We start from the raw sequence: 19,918 nt of genomic DNA, 5'->3' as shown, positions 1-19,918 counted from the left end.
ACCTGTTAGGTGTAGGCAAAATATTACTAACCATGCATTTTTCTGTAAAAATAAGTGCGTTAAGAATAGAAAATGAGAACAGTTGGTGAAAAATGTATTCCAGTGATACTCACAACGTGACAAATGAGTTGCAAACTGATCTTTAGCCTTTTTACCTTAGTTGGATTCTCGTCATATGTGGGAGTTCCCAAATCCATTTCAGCTTCATGATCAGCATTTGAGTCCTCATTTCCTCCTTCCCAGCATGGGGGGTCCCACTGTGTTTGCCTGAGAGGAATACGGCCCATTAGACATGTGTGCAAATTTGCAGCAATAATATACATTAAATACCAAGTAATCCAACCTACTGTACATTAATCCTTAGATTCAATTTTTATTGTGGAACACCTAAACCAAATAAAAAACATCAATCATTTACTGCCTTCATATGGAAAATTAAGTTTCTAAGCGGCCACCAAAACAGTGAACAGTCACAGCAATCTGAATTGCATTTACTGTTAGCTATAATAGAATATGCATTATTTGTCATGCTTGACTAGAGATCATGTCCTTAAAAGACTCTCCTACATAACTGAAAATATTGTACTTTCTAAATGCTGTACATGTATTTAGTAAGAAAAAGGCTTCTAAAATCCTTTATACATTAACTGTTCATAATAATACGCACTGTTAAATCCTCAATTTATCAAAGATCTATCCACATTATAAACAGGTTCTAAATAGCCAACTTTGGTATCACTAGTATTTTGTACACTTTATGCCAAGTGGTTTATAAACAGATGGATGTTTTTGTAAATTACTGCTCCTATACTCAGCTTGACAACCATTAAGCCCTCACTGCATTTAATAAAGAAAAATCATCTTGCATTATGTGAGAATTTCTAGAATGTTGATGATTCCCAAATGATAGTAAATATAAACTCATTTATTTTCAGAAACTACTTTTTCTCTTGGCGGCACAGTGATAGGAGAACTGGGTTTGCTTCCCGGGTCCTCCCTGCATGGAGCTTGCATGTTCTTCCCATGTCTGTGTGGGTTTCTTCCTACAGTCCAAAGACATGCGGGAATTGTCCCTAGTGTATGCTTGGTGTGTGGGTGGGGGTGTGTGTGTGCCCTGCCGTGGGCTGGCGCCCTGCCCGGGGTTTGTTCCTGCCTTGCGCCCTGTGCTGGCTGGGACTGGCTCCAGCGGACTCCCGTGACCCTGTGTTAGGATATAGTGGGCTGGAGAATGACTGACGGATGATTTTTTTCTCTTCCAGGTTGTTAGAGAGCTATAAGCTGTCTTAGAGGCAATAGATACAAACCAGGAGCCAAACTTCAGATTTACGTACATTACAGAGAATGAAAACGTACCCACAGTTACTCAGGTTAGGCCAGGTTGAAGTTACCAATCAGTAAGGGAGAATGTGTCTAGACTGGGGGTTGGGGGACAAAGTCCCCAAAAACACTAATGCTTTTCTTTACTTTGTTTTATGGGTTGTAAGCCATAACAATTATGGAACTACTACAGTATTAAAAAATATTCAAATATTCATATACAAGTAGCAACAGAGTTGTAAAATATAAAGCTCATTAAGGTTTTGGAAAATTATTAACAACCTTTTCCTATGAGATTGTATACCATGTTTTAAAAATCACTATGCCTTGACAACCAATTCTTATTGACTCCTCTTACTACATTGATTTCCTGCCTATATAAAATAATTTGCCTGTTCATTTGAAGATGACATCATCAAGCCATTTTCCAGGACTTTTTCTTCTTATGCACAGTATGGCACATGCACGGCTCTTAATGTGATTGTTTAGGGGAGGATTAACTTCATAAGAACATAATTAAATTTTTGACAAGAAGAGGTCATTCAAACTGACACAGCTTGCAAATCCCTGCAAACCTAATATTTGCAAAATATTATCAACTCATGATCTGAAGGGATTCAAAATAATAGAAAGGAAAAACTTGTAACATTTGATGACAATTTGCCCTGAACCTGCTTCAATCAGAACTCCTTAGTTCTAAATAATGAATTAATTTCAAATTAACATCTAGCATTCATTCTGATTATTCCATTTGTAAACATGTCTGTCATGTCACCTCATTATCTTGCTTTGCTTAAAAGGAAAATATTCAGGTACTTTAGTCTTTTCTCAGAGACTGCATCCAGCAATCCTGAAATAGGTTTGATTGTTCTTCTTAGTATTTTTTCTGACATTAATGAATTGTATTTTGTCAGACAGAGAACAACACTGCACAAAATAGTTCATGATTTGGCCTCAAAAGTTTATTGCCAATCTATACAATATATTCCCCTGACATATGAGGAGTGATTAAAATATTTTGAACCTGAACATAAACGTGGTGTTCTAGCAGTGGTCAAAAATGAACTTCTTTGTAGTAAAATATGTAAAATCTTTGCATTTGTATTTTATAGTGTGTTTTGTTTCAGAATCAAGCCAACATGAATTGCAACAACCACAAAATCAAGTTTGGCACTACCACTGAGTCCCCTTCATACACCACAGTGAAAAAATAGAGGCTCCAGAATTCCTCCAAGGTAGGAGCTTTCTCAAAGATGGATCAAGGTCGGGCCGGCGTTCAGCGTCGATGACAGAAAAAAATTTTGGTGCAAATCTAATGGAGCAGTGAAGAGTGAAGATGCGTGAGACAGACATTATAGGAATTAGTTATGGGTCTTACGGGTCAGCTGAATCCATTCTTCATGAATAAAAAAACGGGAACAAGGTCTGTGCAAGTTGGGTGCCCAGAATGTTGACTCCAGAAATGAGGCATCGCTGCATCCAGTGTTCCAAGGAGAATCTTGAGCTAATGAATTCGGACAGGGAGAAATTTAAGAAGTGTTTCGTAACTGTGGATGAAACTTGGATACATCACTATAATCCAGAGTCCAATAACAATGGAAATAATGGTAAAAACATAGTGATTTACCAAAAACGAAGAGAATTAAAAGTGTGGGCCAGTGCCAGTAAGATCATCTGCACAAATTTTGAGGGTGTAGTCCACACTGATTATGTGTGCCAAAAACAGCACATTACTGGTCAATATTACAAAGAATTACTCTGGTGTTTGTGGCAGTCAATCAGGGAAAAGCAATAAGGAAAACCATTGACCCATCTCTCTTCTGCTTCATGACAACGTTCTTGGACACAGTGCCTAGGATGCAAAGGCAGCCCTGTTAAACTAACGGATTGGAAAAGAATACACACCCACCTATACTCCAGACCAGGTATGGTGTGACTAACACGTTTCTTAATGTATTACATGAAAATTTAGATGCTACAGAAAAGTGCTTACACAAGCTTTATCAACATTACAACAAGTGTATTAGTGATTATGGTAAAAAATAAAAATGGTTTGGTTTTAGTGGTGTTTTTCTTAATAGTTCAGGCTCAAAACATTTTGATCATCCCTCTTACAAAGGTATGTTATCTCATAAACCATCTTATTACGTTTATTAATCACCTTTGTACATTTCAGACTGTAATGTAGTTCTTAGATAAGAAGGTATCATGGATATTCAAGCAGAAGTTCAGTACACAAACAGATATAGTACAGTTTTGTTGCTTTAAGCTGTCTCCTACAAATTTCATGTGGTAGGCTAACTTCCTGACAATTTTTTGTGCATTTAAAAGACTGCAGTGATGGTTTATCAAGTGAGTAGGAATAACATCAGCAAAGGCAGCACTCTGTTTAGATCATACTCTTCAGATAGGTCTTACAAGGATTTTTTGTTTGACAACTAATTTTTTTAAACAAAACAAGCATGTTTAAAACTAGTTTCTCAATGAACCTCACCTGGTGACAACATGATAGTAATATATTTTTCCTTCAGGATCTCGGGCTGCTTTCCAGTTTGGTGGAAGAACAATGGTCTTGGGCTTTGGAGGAGATGGTGGAGGAAGGTCCATAAGGTTGTTAGGCACTAATAACTCCTAATCAAAATAGGGAATTACAGAAAAATGCAACACATTTGGTAAAAAAAGAAAATTATGAAATTTTCAAGAAAGAAGATTTAAAATTTAATGCAGTACATCCTGAAGCAAAGGTTTTCCTAATTCTTCCATCAAGGTAAACTCAGTTTTGCCAGGAATAACCCTACACAGTTATCAAACTAATGAATAGAGAATGCCTGTTGCAAAACCAACATGACTTACATAATAAAACACAAACATAAAAAAGAAATGTTAACCTGTTTAAACATTACATTCAAAAAGAAGTAACAATTTAATGTTAAGATTTAGTTGTTACATTTAAACTTATATTTTCTTGAGCACTTTATGAAAATTCTGGAATCTTAAATTTCCACAGGGACACAAGACAAGTTGAGGATAAAGTGCCTGGTATTTTAAAATCACTGTAGTTAGTTGTGGTACACAAAACATTGTATGCTTATACCAGTGCCATGCTATATAGTATATACAGCCTTAAGTAGGACCCACCTGTTGAACAGTCTGTGCAGTTACAATTGCGGTTACTGTTCCCGCTTGCTGTAATACCATTCCCTGTTGGTGAGTAGAATATACCTGCTGGCCTTGTATATATGGTGACGTGGGTTGGGCATAACTCTGTTATAGAACAATAAAAGAAAAATTAATAGTAGGACACACTCTACACAAAGTTTGAATATGCATACTTGGGCAAAAAAGACATCAATAGCTTGCATGAGTAACTAAAATTGAATCAGACACTGCATTACTTAACTATTCAAAAGGTACAACTTTACATTATCTGTTTAGAACACAGGTTGATGATGATTACAGCTGAAAATTCAATAATACTGTAGTTCTCATGCATAATACAGTAATGTTGCAAAAATATTCATACGGATGTGTTCTAAACAACACATTTTACTGGAATTAAAATATGACCACAGGAATTATCCTAACTTGATTAAGCCTTTGTTAATGAGCTTATCATGTTATTAAAGATCTCCTCAAGAACCACAGCTTTACAAATTAGTTGAAAGCTGAAGATAAATGTAAAAAAGTAATGTATGATTAAAACAATAGATAAAACAGGCTTGAAATATTAAATGAGTAAAAAAAAAAATCTAATTACTAAGAGAAATTTTTAAAACACTGTCTTCAAGATCCAAGTGTTTTAGCCTAAATATCTTATTCAATTGTTTGGCCATGTGTACCAAAAATAATAAACTTTATTTAAAACTATTATTTCTCACTTGGAGTTTCACTCCTCAAATTTAACACATAAAATAATCGGTATGTTTTAGAACATTTTTTACATAACTACTAATGTGTTACTTGTGAAAAATATTACAATCTGCATTGACGACAGAAACCTAAACTTTTCAAAATCCACCTAACAGAGTAATCGGTTAACAGTAGATTTACATATTTTTGTCTAAGCAAAAAAGTGTAAATGCTATTGAATGTCCAGCAACCCAAACTGATAGACATTAAGTAAATACATCAGTAAACAGGAAAATCTTTATATATAATACGCTACCGTGGCTGTTCGTTTGTCTGTCCAGGATTTTAAATCACCTGTAGCTTGCAAACCATTTCACCTGTTGACCTGAAATTTGTTACACATATACTACGTGATGTCTACTATTCACTTTCAGGGTGATGATTTTTATTACTCTTTTTATTTTTATTTTATTGTACAATCAACTCTCTGCAGCGTGCAGCAGGGCGGCGCATGCGTACATGCATCGTTCTCATTCCCTAACACCTTTGCTGTCTCTTCCCCTACCTCTTCATATCTTTAATCATTCTTGAGGCAGATTGAACACTTAAGTGCCAGCTTAAGTGAAAAATTAAGAAAAATGTACTAAGTAATTTCAACACAAAAACTAACAATCAGTTTTAACGCGAAAAGATGAAGACGAAAGAAGAGAAGCAGCGGGCCGCTAGGGTGGAGAAAAGAAGAGCTGCTCAAGAAGCAGCAAGCGCATCAACCACTGAGCAAACGAATGCTAAACGTGCAGAGAAAGAGGATGAAAACTATCAATGCTCAAGTTAAGTGTATTCACTGCATGTTATCGTGCAGTACACCGTTACTGGTAAGAATATAATCAAGAAAGACTAAATTAGTAGTAAGAATTACAGAGAAACTGCAACACGTATTCAATTTCAGGATAAACTACTGTAGGGCCTGTTTTCAACTTTCCAAATATCTAGTTAATTTAAATAGCACTGTTTTTTAAAACAGTCAAATCTGTGATTACTATAAGTGACACTATAATAAAATTCTATTTTCTGTAGTTGTTTATATCACTGACGGCCCAAGCTACTCCGGCAGCATCAACTGCAAGGCAGGGACCAAGCAGAATGGAACACCAGTTCACTGCTGGACATACCCAAGCCTACACATACATTAATTTCGTTCAGTGAGGGATAATTTGAAATAGCAAACCAAGGTAACAGTACTAACCCTATCCACCACCAAGATTCCCATGCATTTCATAAAATAAAAATAAATAATTTAACATCTCTTTACAAACTTTTTTTCAATTTTGTAATTGTAATGTTGCATTCAGAACCTCATAAAACCAGTCGACATTGCTAAACCCAGCACACTTTACGTTAACCACTAATTGCTTACTGTATTGAATCACTAAAAAGTACAGGGAGTACAATTAAATATAAAACTAATTTTGTTACTGTGTCTAATAGATTCTCTCATTGTAAAAATTGTGAGTCTTGGCATATAAAGTACACAAGAAGTTTGTAAAGATTTTTTTTTATTTTACTTTAAAACAGTAACAATTTTGATTATTTGAACTTTGGTCCAAGTTTAGATATGTTAATCATGACTAATTCTCTCATTTTACTGAACTGCAAATCCTATTCTGAAATTTTGTTCTAATTTTTTTTTTTTTTTTTTTTTAATTTCAAAAACACTGAAACTCATACATATTTTTCCAAGGTAACACTATTTTTTGTTTAAAACAAAACTGTAAGATAAAAAAAAAAATCTCTTTTCAGAAGTATCCAATCCCTATCTGAGAAGCTTCACATTTACAATCAATTGTCTAATGAAGACAACAACTGCCATACAATTAGCCTCCATCACAGAATCATTAAAATAACTACCAAATTTTCTGGAATGAATTATTCATATTGAAAATCTGAAGAAAGCTGTGAAAATTACGACTGAAGAGCATTCTAAGAGACAAAATAGTAAAAATGCATAATGTAGAAAAAGGTACAAATTAGTCCTTGATCATTTGGAGGCCTCGGAGGGTACTGTTATTGAATTATCAGGAAGTCAAAGCTAAATCAGGTTACCCAGACAGGTCACTGGTTTGAACCTCACTGTGCAATAAAGAAGATTAGTAAAAGAAGCCAAAGGGAGCTGTAGAGTTTTGTAGATTAGACTGGAATAAAATTGTACCAATCATCCATATCAAGACTTCTGTCTAATACTGGGAGGGAGACACAAAACAAGTCTGGAATTTACCACAAAACATGAGGGTGAACCAACTGTAATGTGGGATAAGGTTTTGAGGTTAGATGAGACAAAGTGAGGGTTTTTGCTCAAAGTTCATGTGTGGCATAAATGAAATTCTGCATAGACTTAAAAAATACTATATATACAATGGATTACAGTGGTGATAGATAGCATTATGCTGTGAGGCTATTTGTCATTAGCTAGAACATGACATCTGTTTAAAATAAAGAGGCAGAAAACAGAAGCAAGCATTGAAAGAGAAACTGTTTTGGTCTACTAAAAAACAAAGCTTGAGTAAAGGTTCATCTTAAAAGTAAACTTAAAGGGGCTTGTGAACAAAAAGATGAATGTCCTACAATGGTTAGATTGAGAATTTTGGTAGTGTGGTGTACAAGCATCATTTCACTAACCTGAGCCACCTGGAACAAACAGTGCTTAGGAGGATGGGATAAAATCACACACATAAAAGAAATGGCTTAGAACAGTTATTACTGCAGTAGATGCCTTTGTAAAATATTAAATTGAGGAGACTGAATAGTTAAGCAAGCAGAATATTCCCTTATTTCCCAGGTGTTTAACTTTTTTCCAACATAAAACAATGTTGCATTAAAAAATCATTTTGCGTTTCAGTGCATAATTAAAAATGTAACAGTGAACAAAATTTCAGAGTTGGATTTGTCATTCAGTAAATTCGAGAACTCGTCATGGGTCTTAATACTTTAATAAGATACTTTGTATTTAAGGGGAACAAAACTATTCTAACAGCGATTTTGAAGCAATTTAAGTGTTTGCAAAGTACATCTCTTACCTGGACAACAGAAGTGTTTGTCTGTGGATAAGGTGTAGTGATACCATATACAGTCTGACACGGCTGGCCCTGGTAGTAAATGGCCGGTTGTGTTTGTGTTGTCTGATACTGCTGAGGCTGTGGTTGGGCTGGCACAGCTAAAGACTGCTGAGAACTGGGGTCCCATAAAGCATAACTCTGTCCTTGTACTGGTTGTCCAGTAGGAGGAGGCACAGAGAGGACAGGCACGCTGGGGTCTTGAGGTACACTTGGTGGCACATACTGAGGTGTACTAGGGACTTCAATGGGTGGAGGAACATGCTGAACTGGTGCAACCGTTTGCTGAGTTGGGCTGGTGAGAGATGGGTCTGGCAGCATTGGCTGAGAGGATGGTGTTTGCTCATATGTCAGTGTTGTACACAAAGGTTCCACGGGTGGTGTTGGCAAAAGTACTTTTCCAGCATTGGGGTTTGTTGGATCTACATATGTTTGCATGGGATAACCTGGAGGGTAGCCCATGAAACTTTGATGAGGGTTTCCATTGTAGCCCATTGGATCATATGTCATGGAGGAATTAACGCCCATAGTGTGCATTTGCTGCTGTTGCTTATGAGCTTCACGTTGAGCCACTTCTTGCTCAAATAGTTTACGCCTCTCCTCTGTGGACAGCTTAATGTGTTCCTTTGTTCTGACCTTCCTGTTGCTGCCATTGTTTTGCAAATCATACCTGGAAAATATAGAAAGATAATTTAGTGTTTTGTTACAGTTTGACATTACTAAGTAAAAAGTATCCATAAGAAATGTGTGTTTTCTGCTTTTGATATTTTCTATACAGGTGTTCCCTTTACTTTTGAATTTCACAATTGCTTTGGAAGGAACTAAACTACTGGCTGAAGAAACTATTCCTAAGTATATGTTCCATTCCCACCACAAAGTGAATGCACCACATTTAACATTTAAAAAGTAATAAATGCATAACATTACTTGTATTTAATTCTGGATTAGAGAAAAATAGATTAGGAATGTAAACTTAAACTAGCAAATTTATTCCAATAATCTCATACATTCTAAAAATATCCCTTTACCAAATTTTTAATTCAGGCATACTGAAAGTTTTGCTCAAAAACCCAATTGTGATTACATTTGATAATTTCCCATTTTGTTTGGTCTTCCCCCAAAAAACAAAGTACAGCCTATAGCCTTTCTAGATGAAAAACATTCAATGCTACAGTTGCACTGTCTCAGCTGAAGGCACACCATTTTGTGCACCACATATAATTCATAATCACATTGTTAAAACTACTTCATATTATTTCAGAGCAATAGCAGTGCTTTCTGTATGTGTTAGTTGACATCATAATAAAATGTACAACAGAAAAAAATGTGCGATTCTGAATATATTTATTCTAAATAAAGCAATTTGCAAATCCCCCATCAGCATGACAATGCTTCCAGACTTCTGTGATGTTTAAATGTAAATGCAAACACCTTGGTAATAAATGATATCAAGGTAACAGAAATGCTGGAAAGCTGCACAGTATGGGTGGAGATTAAAAATGAAATTCCTTAAAACACACAACAAATAATTATTTTAATTAGGAAAGGGCATACAAGTATGATATGCAAAAAGTGTTGACAACACACACAATGTTTATTGCTGTTTGAAATGTAATACTTTAAAATACATTTCATGAGCTTGACCTTAACTGAATAATAGTAAAGCAATTAAAGAGAAAGAAAATTGAAAGTAAACAAGCTGAAGGTATTGTGATGTCTGCAGAGTGGTTAGAAACTGTCCTGTAAAATATTTTGGTTAATATTTAACATAAAACAAATAGCATGTCACTGCTGGTCACTTTAACATTTAATAACTGTGCATTTGTTTTACTTGTGTGTCATAGATGTGCCTCTTTAATAAGATTGGGGACAAATCACAAAATAGATACATTTGAAACAACTGCCAGAAGAAATTTTATTAAAATAGCATACAAATATAAATTAGAAACATTTTCATGACAACGTTGGGCACTTGCTTCTGTCTAGCACGGTGAAAGGCCTGTTCCAGGAGGCAGTTAACTGGCTCACAGCTATGACGTATCTCTTATTCATGAAAAATTTTTGAACAACTTTTCAACAATGAATCACAGAGCCCTACATTGGTAAACTGTAATCAGCAATTAAAATTTTAATTTTTTATAACAAATGCCACAACACTAAACCTATAGACTTCACCACTGCCAACTACCAACAAACTTATGCCTAAACTGCGCAACTCACCAAAGCTCTGAAAGTCAATTTTATTTGATAACATTATTCTAGGCAATAATTGGAAAGGTTCCATCCTAAATGATAAGTGTTTTACAACAACTGCTTTTATGGGAAGATGTTGTCCAATTAGTGACCTTAGGTAAAAATAATGAGTGACACTGAGAACAGGCCTTTCAAAGTCACGCTTAATTTCTGCAGCTTGGGGCTCACTTTTGTTTAAAACAAAACAGTAAACGAGAACCAGAAAACCTAAAAGTGACTATTTGCTGGCATTGTTTCAAAAACATGCTGTCAAATATGGCAAATTTATGGATTAACGTATAACACAATCACCCCAGTGGTTTTATCCAACTGATGCTCTCAGCTTCTTTGTTGTTGTTCTTAACCATCCACATCTTGGCAACTTAGGTTTTTAATTGTCTGATTGTAATTTTGTTATGATTCATTTTTATAGCTTTGTATTTAATTGTAATTTATAGGCTACCATTTCCAGTAAACTGTTTAAATACAGATTTGCAGTTTTTTTAAGTAAAAATGGAGAAAATAATTATTTGTGCAAATTCCATAAAGCTACTAATGGTAGTGAATTGATGTAAACTGTTTAAACTAAATTTTTCACAGCTTTAAGCAAAAAACACACTGGTAAATAAAAACACAAAAAACTGGTTGCAACACTTTATGCCCCCAACTCTTTTCAACCCGTCCCTTATACCGATAATGTTTGTATAACTGGCTATTTTGTTAATGATTTAAATATACTACCTGCGTTACCAGTGTTAAATTACTTGTTAAAATTTAAAATCCAGACACTGATATAGATGTAAACCATTTTGGGGGACAGGAGTGGGAGTCCCCCTTCAAAGTTCGCAGATGGGAAAGTATATTAGAATGTTTGTTTGGACTTTATGAGAAGTGCTAATACTCTCAAAAGGGGCAAAAGGGGTACTGTGTTTGGTTTTCTCCCTGTAAATATATTGCAGTAACGTTTTTGCTGGTACAGGAAAGAAGGTCTGGCAGTATCAAATGTAGACAACCAAGAGAGGAACTTTTTATGAAGGAGTGAGGTTCAAAATAGAGGAGAAGTAAGGATTCTCCAGAAGAGAACAGGTGAAAATATATCATATCATGAACTGTATACAGTCCCTCACTTGAGGTCATTGGGGGACCGGTTTACTAAACTTCACTAGTGTTTAAACTTAATTAAGCTTCACTTAACTTTCTTTCATTCACTTCACAGCTCATTTTGCACATAGTATAATACCCCCAGTCTCTTTTTCCTATGCTGGATACCTCATCATCTTCATTCACCATCAGCCCCATTTATCTCCACAATTAGTTTTCAGCACTGAGCCGAATAAAGGATTCAGTATATTAGCATAGCCTAGTCATCACAGCATTATTATTGACAAAAAAAAACCAAACACAGGTCATTTAATTTTCTTTTTTTTCTATCATGTCACCAAATTTCAATCAAATCAGTTTTTTAGTTGTGCAGAACATATTCTGTTCTTCACTCACCGCCAGCCCCATTTCTCTGTGTGATTACAGCCATTGCTTGATAAGTGCCACTGTTCTGCTCACAGTGTTCATTTGTGTGAACAGAAATCCAAATTTCCTTTAGTGATCACTTTTCACTTCTGTGCCGAAAAAAGGATGTGATGCCTAAGAATACCCCACTCGCTACAGCGTTATTATGGACAACTATCAACAAATAAACAAGGGTCAGCTTATTTTCTTTTTTAAATAACATCACAAAATAGTTTTTGAGATATTGGAGTATTTAGTTTTTCTGTAGGGAAGGTTACACTAAACATTTATATATCAAAATGTCTTTTCTTAGTGAGTACACACTGCCTTAGATATACCATCCTGCCTAATTTCAGCTTTTCAACTAAATGTAAATAGTGTTTTTGTTGGTGAGTAAGGGAGTGAGTGAACTTTGCATTTTATATATCTAAATGCTGAACACACTACTGGCATACTTTGACACCATGAAAACCAAAATGAGCCTTAATACTAAACAAGAATATGGCAAAGGGATTTTTTTTGTTTGCTAATCAGAATTTTTGTAGCCATTATATTATTATTGGATTCCACATCTCCTCTTACAATTTACCTGTGGGAGATGTATTTATTTCTGTATATCAAAATCTACTGACACTATTTAGCTCAAAAGTAATACACTTTTTGTAGCATTTTACAATACAAATAACTACAGTCGACCCTTGAGATACGACCGGCCTGACATGCGAACAACTTGATTTACGACCAAAATTTTTGTTTTGATTTACGACCAACATCTTGCGTTACGTCCCGAATGCGGTCACGTGTATCCGCTTGCGCGACTGTAAACAAACAGCTGAGAGCGTTTGTAAGTGTCAGTCGAAGCCCAGATACATGTGCTTGTGGATGTAATTTCTGTCAGTGCAGTGATTTATATAATTTTTTTCGATAATTGCTAAGGAAGGAAGTGAAGGTAACGAAGGTAAAGAAAGCGATCACAATCGAAACAAAGAAGGAAATTGTGCGGAAATATGAGAGTGGTGTTCGTGTGACCGATCTCGCTAATATGTACAGCATGTCGAAATCCACCATCTCGACAATTTTACAAAGAAAAGATTTGTATAAAGAGGCTCCTTCCAAACAATAACCACCTTCCATTTCATTCTCCTCCTCCTCCCTTCCTGCAGCTCAAAGATGTCAAATTAACTGGTGAGTACAGTATGAAATTGTTGTTTCTGGTAGGCTAGGCACTTTTTATAACTTTTTGGTTAGTACATTAGAAAAATTATTGGTGTTTTGGTAAATTATGCACATTATACAACCCTTTTTTATTATGAAAAGGTTAAGTAAGTGTTGCTGTGGGAGGTTTGGAACGCATTATGGGTATTTCCATTATTTCTTATGGGAAAAATAGTCTTGACTTATAACCAACTTGAGTTACAATCAGCCCTCGCGAACGAATTGAGTTCGTAAGTCAAGGGTCCACTGTATCTGGTTTAATTCTGAGTGATTTGAATTTTTAGTTATCTCACATCCTGAAAAAGGAGCATATATGCATAAACCATGCATATCCAATGAACCCTGGAAATTTTGAGCCTGTCACAGTACTTTCCCTCTGTATGAAGTAATGCATTTTGTAATAAAGGTACAGAAATGTAAAATAGCTGACACCTGTTCTTAGTGTATCAAACTGAAAGGTATTCTAACACTGTTGTTTAATTCCCTGCATGTGTGTATCTGTGAGATTCAACCAAAGGTTTAAAAAGAAAAAAGCATCTAATTTACTTGTTTTTGACTTTAATTAACAAGCATCTCTGATACTTGCTACAAGCCACACCTATACCCCTTTTAAGTTATTTCTCCACTGTGGTTTCATTAATGTATCCAATGTACACTATACAATATGCAAATGTTTAGATTTTTCAGTCATTTAGAATTATACTAAAAAGGTACAGGAAAAACAAATTTTTCCATATTTTCCCCTACCTCTGGCACTCCCCCAGTGACTCACTGGCAACCCCTTGGGGGGGCAGGCCCCATGGTTTGGGAAGCGCTGGGGTAGGGGAACCCCTAAAATAAGAAAAAAAAAAGTTTAATTCATCAGGCAAATTTCAAATATGAGCTTTCAGTTACTGCAGTCTTTCTTATTTTCCACACACAACCACATACATACATACAGGCAGGCAGTGCTGCTTTAAAGTCTGTGAACCCCATTTAGCAGCTTTGTCACACAGTGTAGTGTTGCTTTAATTATTTTTAAATTATTTGTCTGTTTAAAAAAAAAAAAAAAGAAAAAGTAGGGGTTTGCATACTTTTAAGCATCACTGTATAAATAAGCTCCCATTTCACTATTCCAACAAAAATGAAGGTCAACTTGCCGGTCATCTCCTCTTCGACTGCTCCTCTCATATGCTGAAGGAGGTGGAGACAGAGATGAGCGCCGTCTTTTACGCTCTTTGCTCTGGGGCATTCGCTCTGCTTCTCTCTCTCGATCTCGTTCTCTTTCACGGCTTGCAGAAGGGGTGCGTGGGGTAAGAAGCAGGTCACGCTGGTTTTGCCCATCCCGACTTCGATCTGGATTCACAGATGTTAAAAAAAAAAAAAAACAACTTAAGAATTTAAAAAATTGCAATACATTATCTATACCTAATGCATTACTGTTGCTGAACTATAATATCACTTGGACATTTAAAAGTATGTTTTGAGAAACTGTGCTCACTGTAAATCAAGTAAAAGCACATATAAATGCATTTGTGTGAACAAAACAAATATTTCATATGGTGGGAGGAAAAGTAACCTACCGTAAAGCTCCTTCTCTGTCTGGCTCTTCTTGGGAATGCGGTACACCTCCTAAACAGGAAGTACAGACAGCATAATTGATTCATATTATTCTATTTGAAGAACAGTAGACTCTAGTTAAAGATGGGTATTCAATTTGCCATCCCTACTTTTGAACACTTTAGTTGTGAAAAATTAGTTACTGGTCCTTGTCTGTTTTACTTTCTAGCAGGGGATTCACCCCCAGTGTCAGTATGCTACTTCTCAAACCAAGACAAACAAAGATGCTGCCAATAAAGTGATAAACACTCATTTAGGAGCCACCATAATTTCAGTTAAAATCTACCTACTCTTTTAATACTGGTGACACAATAAAAAAAAATAAAAGAAATACAGTATATTAAACACAAAAAAAATTCCAAACTTCTCCTGCTTACCTTTAGGTCTTTCCAGCTGTCCAGCAACTTGGCAGCCATTTCACTAATATCAACAATCTTGTCTGGAGGTTCCTGGCTACGTTCACTTTCAACATCTGACAAACCTTCTTCCTCATCTTGTGAAGGCGTTTCCACAGTTACAGACTCATCTAGTTTTTGGATAGTTGCAGATTCCTCAAGCTGATGAGAGTCTTTTGCCTCTCCCTGCGAAGAAAGACTTTCAGACTGAGGTGTTCTGTTGTCTGTCTTGGTGTCACTATTTTCAATACACTGTATCTCTGGTTTTGCCAGCACTTTTCTACTTTCTTCACCAATTACCTCACTAGTCTTAAATTCTCCACTGTGATTTACAGACTCGCCACTTTCTGTCCTTACAGCCTTAGCCTTGGCCTGCAAATTCAATTCTGGTTTGCCTTCTCCTACATTTTGAATTTGAGGTTGAGTCCTTTTAACCTGTAGTTCACTGCTGTCTGCAGACTGGCTTTCAGAAGTATCAATTTGGGAAGAGTCTACCTCCTCTTCATCTTCCCCCTCCTTGACTTCAAGTTCACCATCTGATGCCTTGCTAGCATCTGAAAGAGCACTATCCATGCTGTTCTCACTGATGATCTTCAGTCGGCGGTATACTGCACGCTTGGGAGTGTCTGTGTCCAGTTCATGAATGGGTTTTTGGCTACCAGTACCATCCGGTGTATTAAGAGGAGTCTGAGCACGAGATGTATTCTCACTTGAATAGCCATCCAGTTCACTTCCTTGGGGTAAAAGTAATTTAGTCTGTGCCCATCGCTGTATGAAATGAAGGACACGGCTTTCTTCCAACATGTTCTTAGTAGAGATAGGGAGCACAGCTAAGGTTTTCATGATCTGCCCAAGAAAAGAATCATAAATTCAAAACCAAGCTCAATAAAAGCCAAAATTTTCAGGTTTAAATATTTCAGTGTAAATATAGCTTCCACAGTATAACATAATTCTATGCATGTGCTGAGATCAAGAGTTGTTATTGCATCCGGCGCCGCCGTGAGTGGCAGCCTTTTCAGCAGCTCCGTGTATGACTGTATATGTATGTGTACTTTTCTACTTTTATTTTTCTATTTTTATTTATTGATCACTCCTACCACTTTATTTTATGTTGATTCGTTCCCTGGACACACTTACTTTTACAACGTGGGCATGGATTTTAACACGCCGAGACTCGCCTATTCAAGTACTCAACTTCGGGCGCTGAGAACAAATGCCAGTGCCGGTGTGGTTCCATATTTACCCGACGAGGTAAGAAGGCGGTATCGTGGCAGCAGAGCCGGCACTAAGCTAAAAATGAAGCGGCTTGCGAGAAAGTGGCGTTTCAAGCCTTCGGTGCCTTCTGTGATTCTGGGGAATGTAAACTCAATCTCAAATAAGATCGACGAACTGGCTGCGCTGGTGAAAAATGTAAGGACCTACAGAGAATGCAGTTTGTTGTGTTTCTGCGAAACGTGGCTAAATAACACCATTCCAGATGCCAACGTGGAGCTATCCGGGTTTAGCACAGTTAGAGCGGACAGAGATGCAAGTGCCTGTGGTAAGCACAAAGGAGGAGGACTCGCTCTCTATGTTAATACACGGTGGTGTCACTCTGGACATGTTAACATCAAAATCTCCACTTGCTGCAGGGATATCGAACTGTTGGCCGTAAGTTTACGTCCCTACTATTTGCCCAGAGAGTTTGGACATGTCATTGTTGTCATCGTGTATATTCCTCCTCGGGCAGACGTGGAGTCAGCGAGTGACATCATCCATTCCGCTGTTGCTAAGTTACAAACGCAGCACCCCGAGGCGCTTGTGCTAATCGCTGGAGACTTTAACCATGTGACGCTGGACAAAACATTGCCTGCATTTCCCAGTATGTGGACTGTAACACCCGGGGAAATAAGACTATTGATTTACTGTATGCAAACGTTAAAGACGCATACAGTGCCACCCCCGCTGCCTGCGCTTGGGAAAGGAGATCATAACCTGGTTCAGCTTCAGCCTCACTATAAACCAAAAGTTAGAGTCCTACCTACAACCACACGATCATTCAGGAAGTGGACCCCGGAGGCTGAGAATACTCTGAGAGAACTTTTTGGAACTACAGACTGGGATATCCTGCAGGGATCTCATAATGAGAACATTGAGGAAGTTGTTGACTGCACTACTGACTACATCAACTTCTGTATGGACATTGTAGTTCCAGTAAGAACAGTACGCTGCTATGCTAACAACAAGCCATGGATTACAAGTGACATCAAGGGCCTTTTGAATCAGAAGAAAAGGCTTTTAAAGACGGTGATCAGCATGAGCTCAAGCGCGTGCAGAAGGAACTCCGAGTCCAACTCAGGGCGGCGAAGGAGCAGTACAGGAGAAAGCTGGAGCAGAGTTGCAGAATAACAGCATGAAGGAAGTGTGGGATGGGATGAAGATCATCACTGGCTGCAGCTCGAAGCGGGGGACCACCATTGAGAGAGACGTGAAGAGAGCAAACCAAAATGAACAACTTTTTTAACAGGTTTGACCACCCTAACCCACTCTCACTCTCACCTCGGAGTACTGCACCCTCCACACATCCTTCTGCTGATACCAGCATAGGAAAAACATCCCCACCCATAATAACAACAGCGCAAGTGAGCAGAGAGCTGAGGAGACTTCGTGCCAGCAAAGCAGCGGGTCCAGATGGAGTATCGCCACGACTGCTGAAGGTCTGTGCATCGGAGCTGGGGGGTCCTCTACAGCGCATCTTCAACCTGAGCCTGGAACAGGGGAGAGTCCCGAGGCTTTGGAAAACATCTTGTATCACCCCAGTCCCAAAGGTATCACGTCCTAGTGAGCTGAATGACTTTCGGCCTGTTGCTCTGACATCACATGTGATGAAGACCATGGAGAGGCTGCTGCTTCACCACCTGAGGCCACAGGTTCAACACGCCCTTGACCCTCTGCAGTTTGCATATCAGGAGAAGGTGGGAGCGGAAGATGCCATCATCTATATGCTACACCGATCCCTCTCCCATTTGGACAGAGGCAGTGGTGCTGTAAGAATTATGTTTCTAGACTTCTCTAGCGCCTTCAACACAATCCAACCTCTGCTCCTTAGGGACAAGCTGACAGAGATGGGATTAGATTCATACCTAGTGGCATGGATCGTGGACTATCTTAAAGACAGACCTCAGTATGTGCGTCTTGGGAACTGCACGTCTGACATTGTGGTCAGCAACACAGGAGCGCCACAAGGGGACTGTACTTTCTCCGGTCCTGTTCAGCCTATATACATCGGACTTCCAATACAACTCGGAGTCCTGCCATGTGCAAAAGTTCGCTGATGACACTGCTATCGTGGGCTGTATTAGGAATGGGCTGGAGGAGGAGTATAGGGACCTAATCAATGACTTTGTTAAATGGTCCGACTCAAACCACCTACACCTGAACACCAGCAAAACCAAGGAGCTGGTGGTGGATTTTAGGAGGCCCAGACCCCTCATAGACCCAGTGATCATCAAAGGTGACTGTGTGCAGATGGTGCAGACCTATAAATATCTGGGAGTGCAGCTGGATGATAAATTAGACTGGACTGCCAATACTGATGCGCTGTGCAAGAAAGCACAAAGCCGGTTATACTTCCTTAGAAGGCTGGCTTCCTTCAACATCTGCAATAAGATGCTGCAGATGTTCTATCAAACAGTTGTGGCGAGCGCCCTCTTCTACGCAGTGGTGTGCTGGGGAGGCAGCATTAAGAGGAAAGACGCCTCACGCCTGGACAAACTGGTGAGGAAGGCAGGCTCTATTGTTGGCATGGAGCTGGACAGTTTAACATCTGTGGCAGAGCGAAGGGCGCTCAGCAGGCTCCTATCAATTATGGAGAATCCACTGCATCCACTAAATAATGTCATCTCCAGACAGAAGAGCAGCTTCAGCGACAGACTGCTGTCACCTGTCCTGCTCCACTGACAGACTGAGGAGATCGTTCCTCCCCCAAACTATGCGACTCTTTCAATTCCACCAGGGGGGTAAACGTTAACATTTAACATTATACATAGTTATTGTCTGTTTTTTTTCACCTGTATTATTATCATTCTTTAATTTAATATTATTTATTGTATCAGTATGCTGCTGCTGAAGAATGTGAATTTCCCATTGGGATTAATAAAGTATCTATCTATCTATCTCTATCTATCTATCTATTTCTGGTAGGTGGGTCATGAGATTGAATCCTAGGGGTAGATGAGGTCTCCTTAACAATATTTTGTATGTGTTTTACAATATCATGTAACTAAGTATGTACTACTAACAATCCTCAAAAAATAATTTCCCTAACTTTGTGGAAAATGCAATTTAAAAGTCTTTATTTAACCTAACCTGCATATCTTTGGAAAAATGGGAGGAAAACCAGTCACATTAGCCATTTAATTCATTTTAACTATAATTCATTTTAATGACTTGCCATTATTATTATTATATTACTTGCAAGGCAGTGCACAGTCTGACCAGTTTTCCCAACAGCCTTGTTCTGCAGAAAATGTTATTTTATCTAGTGTATGGGCTCTTAAGGACTCAAATTAGAAAATCAGTACCGCACTGGGAACCAAAAAGAGGATTATTATTATTATAATGGCAGCAGAATCATAAAGACACAGATAGCACTGGTAATACAGTTTTTTTTAACGAAATGATTTTATTAACATTCAAACAAATTTCTCATATGAA

The 19,918-nt window shown here is 37.7% G+C and overlaps 1 protein-coding gene across 4 annotated transcripts in view; it reads right to left on the bottom strand.

Moving 5' to 3' along the window:
• The window catches only part of setd2 (SET domain containing 2, histone lysine methyltransferase), a 148,651-nt gene that overhangs the window by 26,936 nt on the left and 101,797 nt on the right, over positions 1-19,918 (bottom strand). For 2 of the 4 annotated variants that reach the window (XM_051935936.1, XM_051935937.1), the window contains exons 13-20: positions 15,206-16,069; positions 14,792-14,840; positions 14,369-14,564; positions 13,977-14,060; positions 8,241-8,946; positions 4,456-4,581; positions 3,812-3,948; positions 156-267 (exon numbers count right to left, since the gene is read on the bottom strand). In XM_051935936.1, the coding sequence (XP_051791896.1) occupies positions 156-267; positions 3,812-3,948; positions 4,456-4,581; positions 8,241-8,946; positions 13,977-14,060; positions 14,369-14,564; positions 14,792-14,840; positions 15,206-16,069 (2,274 nt within the window). The remainder of the gene's footprint in view (positions 1-155; positions 268-3,811; positions 3,949-4,455; positions 4,582-8,240; positions 8,947-13,976; positions 14,061-14,368; positions 14,565-14,791; positions 14,841-15,205; positions 16,070-19,918) is intronic. The other 2 variants (XM_051935938.1, XM_051935939.1) reach the window with 1 other exon arrangement.

Source organism: Erpetoichthys calabaricus, chromosome 13, assembly GCF_900747795.2.
Source record: "Erpetoichthys calabaricus chromosome 13, fErpCal1.3, whole genome shotgun sequence".
Taxonomy (NCBI): Eukaryota; Metazoa; Chordata; class Cladistia; order Polypteriformes; family Polypteridae; genus Erpetoichthys; species Erpetoichthys calabaricus.
Note: the sequence above shows the minus strand (reverse complement) of the source record. Positions and strands in the feature narration are given on the sequence as shown.